We start from the raw sequence: 14,682 nt of genomic DNA, 5'->3' as shown, positions 1-14,682 counted from the left end.
GATTTCACTGGACTCTTTCTCTTGCTCTGCTCTATCTCATTAGATATCAAAAGTTTTTCCTTGGAGTGGCACAACTGTAAATTATCTGATTTGTAATTCATTATTGAGGAAACTTGAACATGGTATTGTAGAAGAGCTGGCTGCTTAGTGCTGCTGAAAATCTTCCAAATGAGTTACAGCTTTGAGTAGGAATGGAATTGTTTGGAAGTTTGGATTAATTCTAGTGGGAAAGATGTGTGTTATGTGGGGGAAGTGCTGTTTGCCTTTGTTAGGAGTCTGATGAAAGAATTTTTTGTGTATCCCCTGATTTTCCTCATTCAGCTGAGGATGTGCTATATACATTCTCAGGATCTTGAATGAAGCGGAAAAGAACAATTAGCAGCTCTGTGTGTTTCAAAGACTAAAAAGAGTACAACTGAAAAAGTAAAATTTCTCCAGTTTTAGTTGTATGTTATCTCAGTAGAGAAAAATTTGGATCTTTGCTTATTTTTCAGTATGCTTATTTTTGGTAAATAAGCATAGATGTAGGATATGCTTCTCTATTAGTATGTGGTTATTTATATCCATCTATACTTCCCCTTCACTTTTTATTTTTTAAGGCATGCAAGATCAAGGAACTATGTGTCAGAATCTGAAGTGTGCAAGCTGGAATCTGTACCCTTGGATTTTGGTGATTACCATCCACTGAAACCCATTACAGTGAGTTTGTTTGTGCTTTTGGAAAATTAATCTGAATTCAGACTAATTGTGTTCCTCTTTTTACATCTGTTCCTTTAAAACTAAAAGGCTTTGAGGTTGGTGGTGGTGCTTGTGAAGTTGCTTTCTGTATTGGGGACCTGTTTTAGAGGCATCAAGGTTTATTCTGTTTGCCCTTCACAGAAGTTTTCTGGTGCTGTTATGTGTCAGAAGCAGTCTCCTGACAAATGCAGCACCTCCAGCTTGTAGGTTTTCTTGGTTGCATTAAATGCTGAATAATGGATAAATTGAAAATCAAATTGTTGCATTACAAATGGCCTGCATAATTGCTTGATGTAAGGTTTGGTTTTGGGTTAGCTTCCAGTCAGCTGTGTACTTTAAAACATTTATAATTTCTTTGATGTGTAAGAGGCTTTTAAAGATGTACAGGAAAAAAAAACAGCTTCAAAGAGATGAGTTATCCACTAATGAATGATAAATGGGCAGCAGCTTCTGCTCAGGAAGGTCAGTAGGGAGAGTAGGGAGAGAAGATGTTGGCCTGAGGTATGGATTTGATGTTCCAGGCTTGAGTGTTGTATAGGAAAAGTAAAGATGAAATTAAATAGCAAGAAAGATTTGGGAGGACAAGGACAAACCTAATAAAATAGAGGAGGGGTACTAGAAAGATATTCACAGTGGTTGTTCTTATAATTTTGTAGACCTAGAATTGAAAGGGAAAAAAAAAAAAAGCAGTGGAAATTCTTCTGAAGAGTGAGTGCCTCCACATTCAGGGAAAAGGGGAGGAAGAAAAAGAATTAAAGAAAAATGAGGAAAGAGAAAGCCTTTTGGTTTAACAGTTCTGACTTTTTCTTTAGGTTACTGAATCCAAGACAAAGAAGATGAACAGGAAGGGCAGCACTTCTTCTACCTCCTCCTCTTCCTCCAGTTCAGTGATGGACCCTCTGAGCAGCGTGCTGGATGGCACTGATCCCTTGTCACTGTTTGCAGCAGCTGCAGATCCTGGGGCTGCTGCTCCTCCCACGGTAACTCTGAGGGCTGCCAGCTCAACTGAGTAAAGGAAAACCAAAACCATAAAGCCAACCCTGGGTAAAATGTGTTGTCTCACCAGTGAAGAGCTTAATATAGGAAATATATCATATTAATAGAATATTCTTTTTTATTTACCTCCTTTTATCTGGTTTATGTTGACATATTTATTTAAGTATGGATATTTTAAAATATTGTAACTTTTGAAAGGATCAGCTAGCACTTGAAACATTAACTTAACTTTTATCAGCCTTCTCTTCTTTTTCTGTATTTAACTTTTGCACTTGTACTCCTGTAACAGGAAGGTGCACGAAGGAAACGGGACAAAGATGAGAGCTCAGCAGTGGGGAGTGACTTTGAACCATGGTCAAGCAAACGTGGGGAAATCCTTGCTAGATACACAACAACAGAGAAGCTTTCTATTGTAAGTGGTGGCTGCCACAGTTGTTTTTATTTGTGCTAGACCTTTAATGGCTTTTGGATATTGCTATTTTATAATTCTTTCATGGCTAAATACTGGTCCTCTAAATTTCAGTTTTCATGTTGTAGAAAACTGAATCATAAGCTCTCACTTTCCAAGATTGTTTTAGAGCTGAGTCCAAGTCTTTTGATATTTAGAAGCCATCACTTTGTCCTTTTGTAACAATGCAAATAACTTCTAGTCTTGCATCTACTTCTAAATGATTAGAGGGTTGATTAGCAGTGTAATTACCCTGTGCATTCTTGGAATGCTAGTGAGCCCATGTTTTCTAACACTCTGCTTTTTCTGCTTCCTCACAGAATCTGTACATGGGGTCTGAAAAAGGTGAGCACTTTCTTTGCCAGTAACAGTGGTTGCTTGAGGCAGGGTGCAGTGACAGGTTTGTGGTCAAGAACAGTTGAAATGTGTTTTCCTGCCTCCTCCATTCTGACATCATGGTCCTTGCTTTTTTGTGGATGTCTGGATGTTTAAAATAGTTATTGGAAGTAAGCCACCTGACCACCTTTATTCCTGTGGGCTGATGAATTTGTGATTATTTCACTGCACTGCCTTCCACTTAATAGCTTGAAACTTTCTTCCATTTAAACTGAGCAATGATGTTTTGAGGATCATGTTTATCAACTCTTCTACTAGCTGGAAGGAAAGCAAACAAGTCCTTTGGGAACTTGTTCAGTTATACTCTTTACATGAAAGTGAAGTGATTTCAGCTGTATGCTGGGTGTTTAAAAAAGAACCAGATGTTTAATATTTTATCATGTTTTCTAGCAAAGAGAATCTGGGCTCGGTAATCATAGCATAGTAAATCAGGATTTTTCTGTATGAATAAACCTGCAGCATTTCAGCATCTGCAAAAATAAAAACACTTTTTTGCAGTGAGAATGGTCAAACACTGAAATTGGATATTCAGGGAGTGTGACATCTATATCCTTAGATAGTGTTAAATTGACTGGATATAACTCTGTGCAGCTGTTATAACTTCAGAGTTGGACCTGCTTTGGGGAGGAGAGTTGGACACAGACCTCCATAGAGCTTTTCCATCCTTAACTGTCCTATGGTTCTATCTGGTGATTCTTTTCTTATTGGTAAAACTTGCAGAAAAATCCACTTCTGCTTATTCATTGTCCCTGTTCACAGTGAATGCAGTGTAGGTGTGTTTAGATGTGTGTCTGCAGGAATAGTCACTAAAGGAATCAAACCACCTGTCTTCTGTCACAGAAGCTGACTGGTCCATGTCAGGCTCCTTCAGGTTTGTTTCTCTTTAGAAGTCCCAGTGTTTAAATTTTAAAGAAACTTGAATCTGTAATTCTTTGCAGGAAAAACCACCGCTACTGGTTCAGCAGTCTCTGAAAAAGTGAGGACAAGGTTAGAAGAGCTGGATGATCTGGAAGAGGTGAGAAAGTTTTCTGATGAAATTACAGCATCATTATAAGAGTGAAAGGAATCTGTGAAATAAAAATATTTTGTGAAACCTTTTAAAAAGGTCCTGATTCTGCAAGTGCAGTATTTAGATAAATATATACTTTCTGTGGGAATTCTCTAGTGATTTTAACCCTTATTGTTACAGGATTTGGGCAGAATCATATTTTTGTTTCACTAGAAATTGTGATTTGAAAATTTACCTGGTCTGTTGTTGTTGATTTGCCTTCTTACTGCTGTAAAACTTTGTGGAGCTCCCCATAGTCTTAACATCTGATAATTCTGGTTGCCCCTGTTGCAGAAGCTGCAAATGCCTACCTGAGTTTAATTTAAGTTACAATTATGAGCTTGATAGAAATACTGAGTACTGCAGTTATTTCTCAAGCTGCAGTATTTTACTGTGCAAGGGTGAGATGTTTCATAACCTACTTTCCTAAGACCTGAAGGGAAATTGTAATAAATTTTGTAGGATTCTCCTCCACAACATGATTTGAGTCTATAATAACAGCACTCTCCTTCCTTCCCTCCTGCTCTTACTAAGAGGGTTTGTGTTTTCCTGCCAGGGATCACAGAAGGAGCTGTTGAATTTGACTCAGCAGGATTACATGAACAGAATTGAAGAACTGAACCAATCTTTAAAGGATGCATGGTCCTCTGATCAGAAAGTAAAAGCTCTGAAAATAGTCATCCAGGTCAGTTTTATGGTTTTGTTCTATGCAGAACCAGTGAGTTTGCTGATATAACTTGTCCAGTTTCCTTCTTGGGAAAAGAAGCCTTTCTATTTTTCTATTTTTTTCTATTTTTTTCTATTTTCTTTTGTTCTCCTCTGAAACACATTTCTTCCAGAGTTTTAGGACTTCTGACAGTAGATGGATTTTCAGCTTTGTTCTTACAGATTGGTTTTGTCTAGGTTATGTGGGTGGGAATTCTCAATGAGTCACCAAATGACAGATGTGGAAATGTTACCTGCTTAAGGGTAGTTAGAACAAATACCATGTAGTGATGATCAGCACTTTATAGGACATGTAATTTCCTTCCTGCCCTCTTCCCCTTCAGCCCCTTGCCCCCTGCAAATAATACCAGAATGGCTTTTTGAACATCAGCATTTTACCCATCCAAACTTACAAGGGCAATTAAATAAAGGGATTTAGGACCTTAGCAAGCTACCAAAAACAGCTCCACATTTTTTAAATCGTGTGTATGGGGTTTGTTTTTGTTTGTTTGTTTGAGAACTTGTCCATGGTCTTCCTTTGGGTCATTTGGGGTGATGTGCTTTGAGGAGGGCATGGGGAAATAGGACAGTTAAATGCTCTTTTGTTTGGCTTGGCCTTTAAAAAAGGCCAGAGGCAGAGTGCAGCAGAGGATAGATGAGATAATGACATCCTTAAAAGCTGTAGAACTGATGTAATGCTCATAGTCATCCAGTGGGGTTATATAAAGTCAGGATTGTTTTGGTCATTCTGGATTCTCTTGTGAAAACTGCTCAAAGTAATTTCAGCTTAAATTGTGGTAAAGACAAAAAAGGATGAAACATTAATGAAGTGAGATCAAACAATTATATGTGACCTAGGGTGACTAATGTACTATTGTAATACTATGAAATCAGCACTATTATTGTTATTTAAAAAAAATCCATATATAGGATTGTGAAGTGTGACTGTGGTCTTTGGATGAGAAGAAAAGCAGCAGGGATGTACTGTACTTACAGTGCTTTGTGTGAAATATATATATTTATATATAATGTGTGTGATAATGCAGTGATAATCTGTGCATTGATACTTTCATATGTTCTTTTGCAACTGGTTCACAAACTATTCTGAAATAATACACTTTCTAACATGGGATCCAGTGCTTCCTTTTAGGAGAGTGGTACCAAAGCTGAATGTGTTTATCTCTGCTGAAGTGTTGTTCATTTTGCACTCAATGCTGCAGATGCTCATCACTGATTGAAAGACTGATAAGAATGAAATAGGTACTTGTGTAATTAATGAAATTAAAATTTTCATGAAGGTTAATAATTCTGTAGTTATAAAGCAGGATAGGGTAGAACCCTCACTGAACTTTGCTTGTTGTGCTTCTTCCTGCAGAGTGCTGTGTCCTCTGAGAGCTGAGCAGTTTTCTTGGCATCAGGCTGTAGTTTTATACAGAGTCTTTCACTATTATTACACACTGGTTAGTGTGCATTAGGAGCAGTGAGTTTAGCTTCTGGCTAAGAAAATTTCTTCACCAGAAGGGTTTCAATCACTGGACCAATCTGCCCTGGGCAGTGGTGGCATCACCCTCCTTGGAGGTATTTAAAGGATGTGTAGATGTGGCACTTGGGGATCTTTTATTAGTCATCTTGGCAGGGATGGTTTAAAGGTTGGACTCAACATTGAAGGTCTTTTCCAACCTAAGCAATTCTATGTGTGATTCTGTGATTCCTCAAGTGGCTTTTTGCAAGATGCTTTACTTGTCAACATGGAGTATGCTAAGCTACTTAGAGTAAGCTGCACTAAGTTGATTATGTGTGTGAGCTCTAAGAAAAGTGGGAACCAAGTGTTTGTGCTGTGTGTAGGTCCTGAGCAGCTGCTGAGGTACCTTTCTGTGGAGGTGACTGACCACACAGCAGGCAAGATTCTGCTTTGGTTGTAGGATGTAAATGCTTTCACCTGTCTGATGAATAAAGCAAAAAGACTGAGTGTGCCCCTTGTTTAAGCATCTTCATCTGTTCTGATTTCCTTCTTTAAACAGAGAACTCTTGTGAGGTAGTGGGTTGCTTCCTGGATTTTTGAAATGTAACAAAAGTTTAAACTTCATTTATTCTACTGAGGTTAAGAGCTGTCTCCTGGTGAAGGACAGAGAAGGGATGGAGCTCATAGAAAATATTGTCAGTCTTAGAGACCAGAGAAGACTCAGGGCCAGAGGCCACATTTGGCTTAAGCAAGGAAGAATTGGATTTCTCTCCCCAGTCAGTCATTCACCTGTTTTCTTTTGGTGGAAGTTGTTTTTTTGTCAGTAACCTTCTGCCAAAGTTTTTGACTCCAGTTTAATCTTGGAAAAATGTTAAATGGCTTCATAATCTATATTGGCCCTTTCCACCTGTGGATATTCATCCAGCTTTTCTGGAGTAAAACCACAAACTTGTGTTGGCCTCTAAAAATGTTTCTTTTTTTTTTTTTCTCCTTCTAGTGTTCTAAGCTTCTTTCAGACACAACAGTAATCCAGTTTTATCCAAGCAAATTTGTTTTAATTACAGATATCCTTGATACTTTTGGTAAGTATCTACTGTGCCAGTCTTACTACACAAATGTTAATAAGATTATTTTTTTGTAATGTTAGAAAGCATCTAAGTTATCCAAAAAGGGCTGAAATTACTTTTAGTTTTAACATGGAATATGTCCAACATAAACATTTGGACACTGGTGGTAAACATGGTATACAATTGTAACAAATCTCCTAACAGCAAAGTCCTTAAGAGAAAAATATTTCATTTTATGGTTCTGTGCTTTATGTATTAGTGAATATCTAGAACAAAATGTCAGGAAAAATCATGGTTTCTGCATTTTGAAATTAAAAACATGCTGTCATTATAAAAATATTTTGAATTTTGACTTTTGACTCAATATTTAATTATTTTCGTATTTTGAAGTATAGAAGTCAGAAGGTTTTCTTTGGCTGAATAGGGACTATGAGAATATTGTTATTGATTTTTTAAATATATTTTTAAACTTGTAAGTGAAATTGTCATCCACTTCCTGTAACTCTCTTATTTTTCTGCCATGTTTTGGAAAATACTCACAATGGTATTGAAAGTTGGAGTGTATTTTGGTGCCAGCAGGATGTGCTACAACAGAGATCCAATTGTTTGTTCAGGTCCTGCTTCCTCTTTGTGCTCCTTCCTACTTGCTGAAGGCTGCTAGAGATAACAAAATATCCAAAGTCAGCAAAGTCAGGACAGCAGCTGTCCTTTCCTGGCCTGGGAGAAATCTGACCTGTGTGTTACCTCTGCCCTTCAGGGAGCCAGAAAATGTTCTTACAGTGTGAGAGGTGCTAAATCACACTGAACGTTTCAGCCTCACTAGAGGGCAGCAAAATGTCAGTGCTCTAGGGAGGTTTTTCCATCTAATTCATTGTATGTTGTGAAGGGAACCTTTGTACCAGCATTTTGTGTTTTACAGTTTGTTAATTTGTTTTGATTTTTTTTTATTATTCTTTTTTTTTTTTTTTTAACCAGGCAAACTGGTGTATGAAAGAATTCTGTCAATGTGTGTGGATAACCGAGTCTCTCTGCCAGGTAACTTTGTGTTTTGTTTCCCCTCTGCTCCAGGAAAAAAATCATGTCCAACCTTGAGGAAGGTTAAATAGAGACAAGGTTTCTGTCCATATTCAGTATTTCTTACTTATTGCAGTTGTATTATTTAAAATTTATATTAGCCTTTTAAAATCAAGTATTTGAATGCTTAAGTCTCTCTTGTATGTTCTCTGGTCATTGTAGATTTGTATACATGTGTTTGTTAGATTCCCTGTAATTTGGTTTTTTTTACAATTTCTGATTTTGTAAGAGCAGAGGCAGAGGTTGGATTTGTCAGTAGCAGCTCTGAGATGAGCTCCAAGTGCCTGAATTCAGGTTCTGAAATGTTGTTTACTACAAAATTGTACCTTTTTCTTGTTATGTTCTCAGCTCTGACTCCTGTTTAAGAGATCTGAGAAGCAAATGTATTGCCTAGTTCATTATTGTGCACTTAATTTTTTTGATGAATGGAAAAAGAATACAGTTTTAAACCTAACATGAAAAGTCACTTGTTTCCAGAAAGAATGTAACTATTTCTGGGTTGTTTTTTCCCCAGATAACTTTTCTCCAGAGAGTGTTAACGATACAGCTAAAGAAACTTGCTTAAACTGGTTTTTCAAGATTGCTTCAATCAGAGAACTCATTCCCAGATTGTATCCTTGTCAAATGAGACCCTCACAGTGTGTCTGCAGGTTTTTTATAGATTTTTCCAAAAGTGAGCGTGTTTGTTTCAATAAAACCCACAGGATCCGATGTTTATACTGGCTGTGTTTTGTTTGTTTCAGGCTGTATGTTTTGAATGTACTTTTGAGTCATGTTTCATTCTAAACTGAATGCTTAATTATTGGCTCTGAGCACTTTGGCAGTGACAGAGATGATGTATGAAAAATTTTGAAACAAAATCTTGTAGATAAATTTCAATAATCAGCAAAGTGTAGTGACATTAATTACAGAAGGCCTTAAATAGTTTGGTCAATATCCATTTGGTGCATGTTTGCTTATGGTTTTTCAGTGGTGTGAATCTTAGTTTTGTTCCTTAACTTGGTTTCACTGTAGTTATGTGGAAGCTGCAATACTGAAGTGCAATAAGTTCCTCTCCAAAACGTAAGAATGGTGTTAAGTATGGGAAGGAAGGGAATGGGCAGACTTAGGAACTAATTAAATGAATTAATTGTGTGTGATTAATGGTGGGTAGGGTCTTAGTAGAACTGAGAAGAAGCCCTACAGAGAGGGTTTGGAATTTTTAATGAGAATACCATGAAAGAATTAAAGGTGGATTGTGATATACTTTGAAATACAACAGTGCTCTCAGTTTTCAAACCTATGTACAAATGTGACATCAGTGTCCCAAATCCCAGTGCTAATTAAAAAGCAGCAGTGGCTGCTGGGGGTGGAGGGGAAGGAAGATTGTTGACATGAGGAGTGTGGGGAAAAAGGATAGAAAACTGAAAGGAAAATAGTGATATCATACTGGGAGAGACAGAGGAGAAGAAATAATTTAGGAGCAATGAACCACTGTCTGTTGAAAACTTTGGTCTAAGTTTAATGTTTTGCCTAACAGTGCCAGCTGCTGAGCAGAAAATGTTCCTTCCCTTGTAATTGTCTTTCTTCAGTTATATTTTGAAATGAGTGTTGGAAGCCAAATTGCTGCTATAGGGACAACTTTATTATCCCTAAAAAGCAATTCTTTTACTGGAATTAGTGGGCCTCCTATCCAGGCACTACTACAGCTTTGTCAAAAAGGACTGTGGGAAAATGAGACATGGAAGGAGTTCTGCCAGTTCTGCTTTAAGCATCTGCTTTCCTTACACTGAGTTACATTGAGTTTTTCCATAGCTCTGCTGTTCTTGAAGCTGGAGGAGGAGTTTTTTAGTTTTGTCTTGTTGTGAATAGCAAATACTACAATTTGAATATAGCACATGTATTACTGTACACAGAAATTTTACTTATGAAATAAGTTTTGTGCTAGCATCCTTTTTCTTTGATAGATATTTCTATAACTCATGCTCAATTTTTAGACTACAAGGCAGCTGCTGAAGTTATCTGTAGGTGATGTAATTCTGTTATTGACTGCTGAAGCTCATTTTCCTTTCTGATAAAACAGGGGCATTTCAGAGTGTCTGCCACGGTTAACATCCATGATTAGAGGAATTGGAGACCCACTGGTTGCAGTCTATGCCAGAGCATACCTGTGCAGGGTAAGCTGTCATTTACCTCCTCTGGTCTGTACCAAAGAGTTCCTGCAGCCAGTGCTGCCACTGCCTCAAGGAACTACCACTTGTATCTCAGTTAGTCAGCAGCCTGTCTCTTCCTTTCAACAAACAAAAAAAATATTTTTCTTCTGTTTTACAGATGGGGAATCTCTCTAAGTGTTTGTAATAAGTAAGAATGATTTCCTGTGCTGCTGTAGGCTGCTGCAGTGCACTGGAGTAGGCATGATTTCCTCAGTGCTTGCAGACACTTGGAGCTGATGTTAGGATGGTGTTTAAGAACAGCTGTAACTGCCTCAGGGTGGTTGTTAGTGGACATGACTATAATAGTAAGCAAGGAAATAATCAGTCAAAAGCATGTGATTCAATGCTGTTTGTTGATTTGGGTGTATTCCTTCAGCAAATGCTTTTTTATCTCACTCTGAAGAATTGATAGATGCCAATAAAATCTTTTTCTTTTAATACAGGTTGGGATGGAAGTGGCACCACAACTCAAAGAAAGCCTGAATAAAAACTTCTTTGACTTTCTCCTAACATTTAAACAAGTAAGCAAATAAGTGTTTTATTTGCAAAATCAGATAAATACACTCCTTAATTAAACTGCCACATACTTTAAAAAATCTCAGAAGTTCTCAAATTTAGATTAAGGGGTGTTCCTGTAACCAGATATAGAATGGGAAATTTTACATACATTCTGGTGAGTTGAAACTGCTCTATTCAGCATGTTTCCAGACTTGAATAACATATGTTAGGAGCTTGATATTTTTTCTCCCAGCTTGCAAGGAATGCTTCAGAATATTTGTACCTTTGTGCTACCATCTGTTTAATTTCCATTCATATACAAACTTTAACCAGTTTATCATCTCTCCCATTAAATACCTTTCCACAGCAACACATTTTTGTCTCTTATTTCAACAGATCCATGGGGATACAGTTCAGAACCAGCTGGTGGTGCAGTGTGTGGAGATCCCTTTGTATCTGACCCTGTATTCTCCTGCTATAGACTGGATTTTACAGTGTATTGCATACCATGCTCCAGATGTAAGTGAACATGCTAATGCTCAATACTAAAGTTGTGGTGAAGAGTTAAATTAAAAGAATTACTAAAAAACAACCCCTCAGTCAATTTTTACATGTGTGAAGGCAAGTAAAAAGAGCCTACATAGGCCTGTCTGATGCTCTCTTCTGTACAGGAAGAATATTTGCTTCCACAAAGCTCAGGTGGGACCACTTCAAGTTCATAGGCAGTATTCCTGTTTGTTTCCTGCTGTCTTTAGCTATATTTAGTGAATTTATCATTTCTCCTGTCATACAGCTATACAAATGATTTGACTAAATTGTAGCTTAACACAGTGAACAGGCTGTTTCAATCTCTGTCAGTCTGGCAGAGTTTTCACCTCTCCTGCCAGAGGTAACTGACCTGGCTGGCAAATAGTGATTACCTGGAGTAATGGCATGGATGAAGGATTTCAGATTTGACTTCCATAAAATGGTGGTTTTGATTGAAATGCCACTATACCTGTTCCAGAAGATGTGTTTTATGTTTAGCTACACCATTGGTTTTTTGTGCTGTAAATACAGGGTAAAACAGGACTATTGGAAAGATAATTAAAACAGCTTTTAATAGATTTCAGTACAGCAAATAAAGCTGAACATATTTGTAAAGTCTCTGTTCACTAATTTTAATAAATAATTGTTCCAGGTTCTGCTTACTGAGATGATGGAGAGATGCAAGAAGTTGGGGAACAAGTAAGTGTGGCAGGGTGTAGAAGGCAGGAGTCTGTAATGAGTACCCCTGAGTCCCTGCAATAATGTTCTCTCTTCCTCTTTTGGAAACAGTTTGGATGCATAGTGCAGCTTTCATTCTCCCAGCAGCTTATTAAATCATGATTATGAACATCTGTTTTCCAGAGATGAATTCTGAAATATGGTAGATTACTTGTCAAGCTAAAGTTAATTAGTTTAACTTGGTTGCTGCATTCTGGCTCCTCAGCCAAAGTCCAGGACATTAATGTGTTCTCCCTTAGCCATGTCTCTGATGCTTGGTTTTGCTGAACTTTTCTGGGTTTTCCTCCTCTTCTTTCCACTGTCTTCCACTGGCTACAGCCAGGCCATTCATGCATTCAGCAAGGGAAGTTGTAAAGCTGCTGGCAACCTTTGGAAGGTGGTAATACTTGGACATTTGCTTTTTTCAACATTAAAATTGGTATCTCAAATGTCTCCTTGAAGTCTTTGTGCAGGGCAGTCATGCTCAGGAAGATGGTCTGGTCTGAAAGTTGGATGGGTTTTGGGAATGCAGTCTGGCCTGCTGATGGGCTCCTCTCTGTGCATTTTATTGGGTAGTTTGGCTGAGTTCTGTGAGTTTTCTGCTATTTTTTTTCTTATGTGCTTTGCACAGTCCAGTTCTGCACCAGCTGAGGAATTAAAATATGTCTTATTATGTTTCTTTTTTAAAAATTTATGATAGATACTGGACAGTTGTTAGTCTAGGAAGTTCAGATTAATGTGAATGCAGGTAGTACTGGCATGGAGCTGCTGTTGAGCTGTATTGATCTGTGTTGTTCATGGCAGTGCTTTGCTGTTGAATTCAGTGATGTCAGCGTTCAGAGCAGAGTTTATTGCTGCGAGATCAATGGACTTCATTGGCATGATTAAAGAGTGTGATGAGTCTGGGTTCCCAAAGGTAACATTTTCTGTCTAATTTGTACCAATTCCTTTCCTTTGACAGGGGTTTCTATGCTCTTAGTTGCCTACACAACTTGTGTGTCACAATAAATAAATAAAATGAATAATAAAATTATTCAAGTGGTTTGAGCTGAGAATCTTTCTGTGCCTGCCTGACCAGTTTGGATGGATGTGCATTGTCTGCTTTTAATTAAAATTACTCATTAACTTTCAGCATCTCCTCTTTCGCTCCCTGGGATTAAACTTGGCATTGGCTGATCCTCCTGAAAATGATCGCCTTCAAATTCTAAATGAAGCCTGGAAGGTTATAACAAAGCTGAAGAACCCACAGGTGAGTTACTGTCCATTCTGTTTCACTGCTGACTGTGTTTAGAGCAAAGCTGTAGCCAGTTGTTCAGGCATGGCATTGTTTACCTTTTCTAAATACACACAGTTGCAAAAAAATGTGTGAGGGCTGTAATATCTTTGCATCATCCCTACTTTTCTTAGCTCTACTGAAGCATAATTAAATTTTTCATAACATTACACAAATGGAGCTTCTGAGTTCTAGATCTTTAGGTCTGCATGAATCATACCTCAGAAGTTAATTCTTTCAAGTGTAATTTTTGCAAGTGTATTTCTCCCAGTCTCCTGCAAATACTGGTAGTCATGAGACATGTGTTTCTAGGATTATATCAACTGTGCTGAAGTGTGGGTGGAGTATACCTGCAGACATTTTACGGTAGGTGAAAATTACTTTGTTTCATTTGAATTTCTCTGATACAGACTAAGTGGCTGTTTTAGCAGTCTGGTATTAATGATGGAAAGGCTTTGACTATTCAGTATAAATGTGTAGGAATGAAAAAATGTGTTTCCTTTCATGAAAGATGAATGGGGACAAAAGATGCAGCTTTGAAGCTTTACTACCCCACAGCACTGAACATTTCTTATCCTTTTTTTTAATGGCAGGTGGATCAGTTTAAGTAAGGGTTTATTGGAGCTATGGTTAAAGTTCCTGGCTTAACTAGAGCTCTGTAAAAAGCTGATGCTTTGGCAAATGGAAATAAATTAACCTGCTCAACTGGTGTTTAGTGACTTGATTTAAGTGCCAGTTTCATTTTGTAACCTTGTTTTTTGCTGCACAGAAGCGAGAGGTCAATACAGTTCTGGCTGATGTTATCAAACACATGACTCCTGATAGAGCATTTGAAGATGCTTACCCACAGGTAAAGAGTTTATTTTGCCAAATCTGTAAAAATCTGATGTGCATTTTCTTAAATGGAATAAATTCTTAAACATTACTGATAACTCTTAAAATAATTATTTTTTAAACACTGGCTAGTTATTTGGGAAGCCTCTTGGAACACTGTAATGCTGTGATTTATTCCTCCTTTTTCTCCATGCACATCAGTCCTTTAATTCTGAGAAATGCTAAACTTGAAGGATTTATGTATTTAGGAGTAGCAAGAGTTAACTCCTGCATCAGCAGTGGTGTTTGCTGAAGGAAATTAGCAATCATGATAGGCTGTTCAAACAGAAATAAAACATAAAATAGTCTATCTCTACTTGGCATTGTTAAGGCTTCAGTGAATTATTGTGTCCAGTTCTTGAGACTGAATGCCAAAGGAGATATGGATTAGTTGAGAGTGTTTTTGTGGTTACTTGGAGGGTAGAAAAAGTGCCTACAAAGGAAGGTTTAATAAACTGGTTTGAGTTTTTTTTCTTTGTTTATTTGCCTGAGATTTTTAGTGCAGAGAGCTGGAGGACATGGGGACTCTAAAAAATGTGCCCAGCTGTGGAAGTGAGGAGCAAATAAAGCCTGGGCAGGCTGGTCAGCCTCTGTTCAATGTGGGTTTTGAAGGGGATGTAGGAGAAGTGTGGAGGGACAGCATAGCTACAGTTTGTCCCACTTTGGG

At 37.7% G+C, this 14,682-nt stretch overlaps 1 protein-coding gene across 1 annotated transcript in view; it reads left to right on the top strand.

Moving 5' to 3' along the window:
* Positions 1-14,682, top strand: part of VPS35L (VPS35 endosomal protein sorting factor like) — a 41,885-nt gene that overhangs the window by 1,226 nt on the left and 25,977 nt on the right. Inside the window, exons 2-19 of the mRNA XM_063171920.1 lie at positions 600-699; positions 1,551-1,718; positions 2,024-2,146; positions 2,503-2,527; positions 3,517-3,593; positions 4,183-4,311; positions 6,791-6,875; positions 7,836-7,895; positions 8,449-8,545; positions 8,949-8,996; positions 9,997-10,090; positions 10,570-10,647; positions 11,021-11,143; positions 11,805-11,851; positions 12,674-12,785; positions 13,002-13,118; positions 13,455-13,508; positions 13,912-13,992. Of these exons, the coding sequence (XP_063027990.1) occupies positions 600-699; positions 1,551-1,718; positions 2,024-2,146; positions 2,503-2,527; positions 3,517-3,593; positions 4,183-4,311; positions 6,791-6,875; positions 7,836-7,895; positions 8,449-8,545; positions 8,949-8,996; positions 9,997-10,090; positions 10,570-10,647; positions 11,021-11,143; positions 11,805-11,851; positions 12,674-12,785; positions 13,002-13,118; positions 13,455-13,508; positions 13,912-13,992 (1,618 nt within the window). The remainder of the gene's footprint in view (positions 1-599; positions 700-1,550; positions 1,719-2,023; positions 2,147-2,502; positions 2,528-3,516; positions 3,594-4,182; positions 4,312-6,790; positions 6,876-7,835; positions 7,896-8,448; positions 8,546-8,948; positions 8,997-9,996; positions 10,091-10,569; positions 10,648-11,020; positions 11,144-11,804; positions 11,852-12,673; positions 12,786-13,001; positions 13,119-13,454; positions 13,509-13,911; positions 13,993-14,682) is intronic.

This window comes from Melospiza melodia, chromosome 18 (assembly GCF_035770615.1).
Source record: "Melospiza melodia melodia isolate bMelMel2 chromosome 18, bMelMel2.pri, whole genome shotgun sequence".
Classification (NCBI taxonomy): domain Eukaryota; kingdom Metazoa; phylum Chordata; class Aves; order Passeriformes; family Passerellidae; genus Melospiza; species Melospiza melodia.
Note: the sequence above shows the minus strand (reverse complement) of the source record. Positions and strands in the feature narration are given on the sequence as shown.